Source organism: Papilio polytes, unplaced genomic scaffold (genome assembly GCF_000836215.1).
Source record: "Papilio polytes unplaced genomic scaffold, Ppol_1.0 DF823835.1, whole genome shotgun sequence".
Classification (NCBI taxonomy): domain Eukaryota; kingdom Metazoa; phylum Arthropoda; class Insecta; order Lepidoptera; family Papilionidae; genus Papilio; species Papilio polytes.
In genome coordinates this window covers 1,719,579-1,727,598 of record NW_013525369.1, presented here as the reverse complement: position 1 = coordinate 1,727,598, position 8,020 = coordinate 1,719,579, and the positions used below count along the sequence as shown (strand labels likewise).

At 32.0% G+C, this 8,020-nt stretch overlaps 1 protein-coding gene across 1 annotated transcript in view; it reads right to left on the bottom strand.

Annotated features, from left to right (window-relative positions):
- Positions 1–8,020, bottom strand: part of LOC106103204 (facilitated trehalose transporter Tret1-like) — a 61,007-nt gene that overhangs the window by 705 nt on the left and 52,282 nt on the right. The window contains exon 4 of the mRNA XM_013282894.1: positions 4–107. Coding sequence (XP_013138348.1) covers positions 4–107 — 104 coding nt within the window. The remainder of the gene's footprint in view (positions 1–3; positions 108–8,020) is intronic.

Genomic DNA, 8,020 nt, shown 5'->3' with positions numbered 1-8,020 from the left:
GGCTATTGCAACCCACGCGAGCGTGTACGGTAGAGCAGCTGCCAGCAGTATACTGCGGCGACCGTAGCGCATCACCACACCGCCGAGGATACCGCCTATTAGTGCACCTGGAGACAAAATACAAAAGACATAAGACTAAAAACAAAACGTGAACACCCACGTTCTTAAGCAAATGCATAAATCTAAACGAAAAGCTTTTGCCATTGGCTAAAAATTACCATTATCATGGTAATCTTGCTTAGCTTTGTTAACTTTTTTCCAATTCATTCACCCCTAAATTAAATAGCTATAAAACATATACCTAAAAGACTATCGTAAGTATAAGCATTGTACTAAAAATTATTAAAAAATATACTATGTTTACTGACATCCTACATAACAAAATATGTGATTATTCTTAATTATAATAGTACTAGCTTTCGCCTGTGACTCCATCCGCGTGGAATTAAAAAACAAAAGTGAATAGCCTGTGTTCTTCCAGACTATTCTTTACATCTATGACAAATTTCATCGAAATCCGTTCAGCTGTTTGAGCTACAAACTCTAACAAACATCCATCCATCTAAACTTTCGCATTTATAGTATTAGTAAGATAAGATTGTAATAGTAAACTAGAATATATATAAGATTGTTATATTTAACTAGAATATAGTACAGTTAAATAAACAACAAAGTTAACTGTTCAATTTATTTTTATAAATGAAATATTTTAACTTTATCTTGTCGAGACAGTGATCATTGAGAACGGAACGCTCAGACAAAAATAAACAGCCCCGTATATTTATAGTTGCTGCGAATAACTCAAACAGACCTGTTAGTTGTTTTAATTAACTAAAAACACTGTTATATGAAATCGAGAGAGAATTTATTCGTCATTTATTTTAATCTGTACAATCACAGTATATTTTTGAATAATCATTTCGTTATTTAAAAGCCCTACACTTATGACACGCCATTTTTTCTCGCTGGGAATGCATTTACGCATCCCTCTCGTTACCAAGGGGAGTATGTGGGACTCGCCGGCCGAGAAGATGGAAGATGGCCGAAATACCCACTAAAAAGCCAGCGGTGTTCCTTCTGTCCGCCAGTGGCTGTGTCACCGGAACGCTTACGCTTTCGCATTTCTTTTCGCAAATCACACTTATGACACGCCATAAGCTAGGTATATATTTTCACGCTATTCAACTTATTGTGTCAAAAATTGGTAAAAAGCTTCATGCGGAAAAGGGACAATAACAACAAGCTGACATAAAGAGAGCAAGGTTGCTATGGTAACGGTAATTGTTATCCAATGTCAAAGGCCTTCGTTGTCATTTGTGCATGAATTTTGACATTTGAACCTGATTTTACAGATATAAACAATAACATATAGTTTTTATAATTTCACATGGATGAAGCCGCACGGGAACAGGTCGTATTATAGAGAAATATGTGTTTATTGTATTCTTTTTACTGCAAGAAACTATATAAAACCTCTATATATTTTTCGATCTACTTGGCATACGTTTAGTAGTCGTCCACAATTTGAAAGTTCATTGAACTTGTCACGTGATTTAATCACGTCTGTGACCGAATGAAAATAGATTTTTACACAAAATAAACGATATATAACATGTATTTGTAAGTCTATAAACTATGCCTATTTGCATGTTTTTGATTGCGTAATATTTAATAAAGTAGTCTAAAACAATTTTCATAATTTCATGCGAATGAAGTCTCACGGGAACTGCTAGTATTAGAACTAGCAAAAACTACTTGGCCGATTTTATAAATTCTTTTACCGTTTTACCGTTACAAAGATAATTTACCTGTGAGTAACATAGGCTATATTTTTTTCTATTTATTAATGTCACGCGGACGAAGTTGCGAGCAACAGCCAGTTATACATAAAGATAGTTAAGTAAAATTAGAGGTATGAAAGCAAAACGTTTAACCACCACACCAATTAAGTTAGCAGTTAGTCTATAAAGTTAAGTGTTAAGCAAGCTAATAACTTTAAAAGTACCGTTAACAAACGCTTTTATAGTCAAAGATTAAGTTGTAAATCATAATTTTAATTACAAAAACAATAAAATACCCGTTAATCTATACTATTGTTAAGAACGGAAGAAAAACTATCGCACAACTGTTTAGTCTCCCTTGATTCCTATGAGTTTATCATCATCACCAGCTCACTATACGTCCCCACCAAAGGGCTCGGAGCCTACGCTAATACGGGGTGACTAGGCCATAGTCAACCACGCTGCACTGCGGGTTGACTTCACACATATCTTTGAATTTCTTCGCCGATATGTGCAGTATCACGATGTTTTTCCTTACCGTAAGAAACCTATGAGATTATATGTAGGGCAATACTCGATTTTTAGTAATGCAACTAAACAGTTGGCTGCGAAACAATCGACAACAGTCGTGCGATAGTTTAATCAAAGGTGAGTGTTCGTAATTCTACCAGAAATTACATAAGTATAAGAAATTACAAAAGGGATTTAGTGTGTTTAAATCTACAGGGGGCGCTAGTGAAATGTTTTTAATTTGACTTATGATCAACAAATCTGTTTTGTCGATAGAAAAATATTTTAACGAACTTTTTTACAACATCCTGTATAAACGTCTCCAATTAGTCATTTCACAGCCGTGATTGTAATTGACTCCGAGTTACATACTCGTAAAACGTCAAGTTTTATGATAAATTGCTGGTAATTCGCTTGTAAATTGTACTTGAATTACCCATTTGATATTACCCCGATAGTAGTAAAACATAATGATAATTATTTTGAAACTGGTATTGCTACCTTATAGAAAGAGAAGGACACATCACTTTTAGGTATATTTTCGTTACAAGAAAGAGATGGTAGATATATTAACATTAAAAGTCGAAAGTTTAGATTTTTGTTAGAGTTTCTAGCCTAACCCTGAACGTATTTCGATGAAATTTGGTATAGACGTAGAGGATAGCCTGGAAGAACAAACAGGCTACTCAATTTTGTTTGTCTTAATTCCACGCCGACGGAGTCGGAGTCGCGGGCGAAAGCTAGTAGTTATATGATAGAAAGAGACCTAAATATTTTTGTGACAGTTCATTTGTTTTTCAAATTGATAAGAACGGATCAAAACATTAGTTACTTATTGTAAATACGAAAGTTTAGATGGATGGATGTTAGTGTTTGTATCCTAAACGACTAACGGATCTGGATGTATCGCATAGATATAGAACAGTCTAGAAGAATACATAGACTGCTTTTGTTTTTTTTCCACGCGGATGGATTGAAAAGCTAGTCTGTACTGATATTATAAAGAGGAAAATTTTGTTTCATTGTAATGAATAGGCTCAAAAACTACTGGGCCGATTTTAAAAATTCTTTCACAGCTAGAAAGGCAATTTTTCTGTGTGTGACATAGGCTATATTTTTTTAATGTTTTTTTTTTTAATTTCACGCGGATTCAGTCGCGAATGGAAGCTTATTTTTATTTTTCTTGTTCAAAGTTAGAACTCATTTACTGACAGTTAAGCTACAAGTATTAACATACGCGACCTAAGAAAAATGAAACATCCTGTAGTGTTGTCAACTTGGAAAATGGCAGAAAGTTCATGAACTACACATATTGAAAGCAATTCTACAAATCACCTTGTATTAAATCCCAGTAAAGGCAACTGAACCTATACAATTTCCATTATAATAGCAAATAATTTTATTCACCATTTACTGTATACAATACATCATAAACACTGTGTCGATCTGTGTTAACTTTGCATACAAAGAGACTATGAAATGCGTTTCCCCAGACTGACAAAATAACAAACAAAATTAAACCTTACACCTTTGGTAATAAGATTTTTAAATAGTGTGTTAAATTATGATTGAAATAGAACTTTGTAAGGAAAATTGTAATCCATAGGTCACAAGTTCAAATCATACTAATATTATAAATGCGAAAGTTTAGATGGATGTTTGTTAGAGTTTGTAGCCTAAACAGCTAAACGGATTTCGATGAAATTTGGCATAGATGTAGAGGATAGTCTGGAAAAGCACATAGACTACTCACTTTTTTTAATCAACGCGGACGAAGTCGCGAGCGAAAGCTTTTATAACTATAAACAAAAACCTATTTTTTTAAATGTAAAACTTCATATATGTTTTCTGTTTAATTAAAAAAAATGGTAAATAAACTTTTGAAATTATAATCTAACTAAGATTATAAAAAGAGAAAGAAAAATCGATGTTTCTTTCGTGCATAAACAAATTAGTGCAATATGTTTCCGCTAGATGGCAAGGCATAATGAGTCACTAAAATGTTTTATTAACGATCTTATAGAAAATAGAAATAGTACTTGAAAACTAATAAAGCATTTTAGTATAATAATTTAACAAGAATATCAGTAAAAAGTTAAAATTGACCAAACCAGATACGCCTGACATAGAATTCTAAGTATATCTGAAGAGTAAGCTCGTATTCAATGCAATTTACGACGCCACAATTCTGGCACTTGATTATGTTACTGATTTTAAATGACGTCAGGAATGCGAATCCGAAGTTAAAGTAAAGCTGGATACACACTGATCCAACGCGTAAGATTTGTTTTAATTATACGTTTAGTTTTTTAGTTTAGTTTACACACCTTTATACAGTTATTGAGAAATATATTTAGGTCATAATTGATCGAGTTTATGAATTATTAAATGTTTTATTTATGAATCGGTAGATGGCGCTGTTATTAATTTCATTCATAAACTTTTAGTTAGGGATTCGTTAGATGGCGCTGTTTTTCATTCAGATAGAATGAATCCAAGAGTTATGAGTTACAATATTTTTCGAATCAAAAAATATTGTAATACCTATGTAGACAATTAAGTACAAGATAACATAAACAAAGCAACCACATCAAAGTGTGCGGCCACATACATAACATTGCAAATTCCCATTTGACTACTTTACAAACCAGTGTTTTAGTACGCGAATCCGTCAAATCCGAACATAAACGCATAAGGATTAAAATCCTTTGAACCTTTGACATCTTTAGATGAGTTCCTGTACGTTTTTGGGTTAATAGTTTGTTTGCATGATTTAGCACGGAAGCGATTTTGGCCCTTATGAAAGTGATTTTTTAATGTGACATCAATGTCACTTTGATTGATACGTTCCTTGTTTTTAGGGTTGCCTCATAAAAATTGAGTTTAAAAACATTTTTGAGTAATAAAGTAACGTATGTATCGAAATATTATTATTAAATAAGTTTTGTTAAAGTGTCGTTTGTGAAAACTGAGTCTTAAAGCGTTAGCTGTTAAAAAATTTATAGCTACATCCAAACTTTACAGATGCTCGAAATTTTGCACAAGACTACGCAGAACACTATTTAAGGTAAATAAATAAATAAAATAATTTTTATTGTTAAATCAAGTAAGTTACAAATCAATCAGTTGGTAACAATAAGTAAAAGAACGCTGATTAAGGGTCATACCTCTGCACGCTTGGGCTCACATACTAAGACATATTTTTGCAACTAACATCGAGCGTCCATTAAGTTTGAATATTAGTATATCTAGTCAGGTAAATACCTCTTGTGGCTTCTTACTGGAAGTCAAGTCCTAATAGTGTAAGAGCTTGCTTTAAAATTGTTTACCCCGACTGTCTCCTAAACTTTTTTTAATTATAAATGCTAATTTATGTTTGTCAATTAAGACACGTCTCTTGGTCTATGTTGAAGTTAAGTTGCGCGCAGAACTGCTGTACAAACAGACATACAAAGTTGATTGTTATTGTGCAACTACACTTGTAGGGACAGCAAAATACGTATAAAAACTTTATAATGTAATAAATGTAATTATAAGTGTAATAAAAATAATTAACTAAAAAAATTTTTGTATTTTTTACACTTTTATTAAGAAATTGAATTTTCATAAAAATGATTATAATTGAGGTCCTTTGATTAGAATGATGGGTCACAAACCAAGGGCTCTATAGACTTTTCATAGATACTATTGCCATTCATAATCTTCAAAGTTATAAAAGCATATCTTAAATATTTATATGGTTGTAACTTAATTTTTTTGCTAACCGTACCCGAGGATATCAAACAAAGCGTCAGGAAACGCAATGTTTGTCTGCCGACGAACAAAGTCGTGTGGCGAAAGCATGTTTGTGTTTAGCCTTCCGTAAAATCTTTAAAAAATTATACTTTGTAGTTTCCAACCTTTAAATTGCAACTCAAGAAGAAATATTAAAAAAAAATATAGTTTAACAATGTTTATAACTACTAAAATTTACGTAGAGTCCTAATATAGATTACTAACTACTAATATTACTAATTAATGAATCAAATAACTAATACTAACATAGATTTTTTTAACTTTTAATTTGGATACATAAAAGTTAAAATCTTTCGTATATCAAAAATACGTACATGTTGTTACAAACTGGATTACAAATTGCTTTGCCCCAACATTAATATACACAAATAATAAGTCTGTCTGTGCCTGGTTAGTATCAGCAACATACGTGGGATGTAATTTTGTTCCCCGCACTCTGTTATTTGAGGCGTATTAAAAATAATTTTGCAGTCTTGTTTTAGGTTGCTACCTTTTTCTTAGAAGTTTAAATAAACGGAGTATATGTAACATTTTGGACTTTAAAAATAGCCTATGTTACTTAGAGATAAAGTAGCTTTCTTATGGTAAAAGAATTATTAAAATCGGTTCAGTAGTTTTTGAGTTTATCGGGTACAAACAAAAATCAAAATCTTTTCTCTTTACAATATCACACAATAGAAATGATTGCAAGCATCTTAGATATGTAAAAAAATATGTAGACATACAAAGAAGAATTATTTATGTACGTAAAATGTCATAATACTTATAATAAGATTACTAGCTTTCGCCCGTGACTCCGACCTCAAGAAGTTAAAGAAAAACTTAGTAGCCTATGTATTCTTACACACTATCTCTTACAATCAGCAGTTTCGCTTATTCTAATATATATCCATCTAAACTTTTGCATTTATATTATTAAAATCTAGAAAAAGAAAATCTACGTATCCCTAAATTATTAGAACGCGTGATTATTTGTCACTTTCAACAAATAAAATACATGTTTGTCGGTACATCAAACACTGGTCAATCATTCTGAAATGTCCAAACTTTATTGATCCCTTCAAGTGTTTCTGTCATTGCTAACGATGTATAAAATACGGGATGTTTCGACCTGAATACCAACTCTTCCTATACAGGGCAATGGCCATTTATGAACATGATGTATTATGATCGAGATGAAACAAATGATCGTAAATAAATACTATAGAAACATGTACTGTTTTAAGGGTTTTCTTGTCGCGAATTAAGGCCTATCGTACACTGGTATGAAAGATAATCGTAAGCGAAACGAAGCTAAGATTACCTATTATATATTTCTTTTTAGTGTAGGTACAATTTATATTATCCCTCAAAACCTGTAAAATAGCTAGTTATTAATTTAATTATCAAATAATTTAGTAACAAGTAAAATCGAGTATCCAGTATTTTAGTCGAGTCGCAAGTAATTTAGGCTAGTACCCAGTAAATTAGTCGAGTAACAAGAATAGTCGAGTATCCAGTAAATTAGTCGAGCAATAAATAATTTAACCAAGTAGCAAAGTCGAGTAGGAAGTAATTTAATATCTGAACCATGTCTGAATAATGAACATATAGTCGTGTAGATAAGCAAATCATATAGACGAGAGTATTTTAGATACTAAATAATGGTTACTCAACTAAATTACTTACCTAGTGCTAAGCATAAGATGAAGGAAATTTTGAGTTCCATAATTTTTTTGAAGGACTTCCCAAAAGAAGGAGGAACTCAATTCGTCTGTATGTTTTTTATGTGTGTTACGGCATAACTCAGCCGCTAGTGGACCGATTTTGATAATTCTTTTTTTTATCCGAAAAGTAATGCTTGCAGGTGGTTTGTTTGATTTTTTTGTTTCATTTCGATTCGAGTTTTCGAAACAGAACACTAACTACTATTAGACAACTTATTTAATTGATAC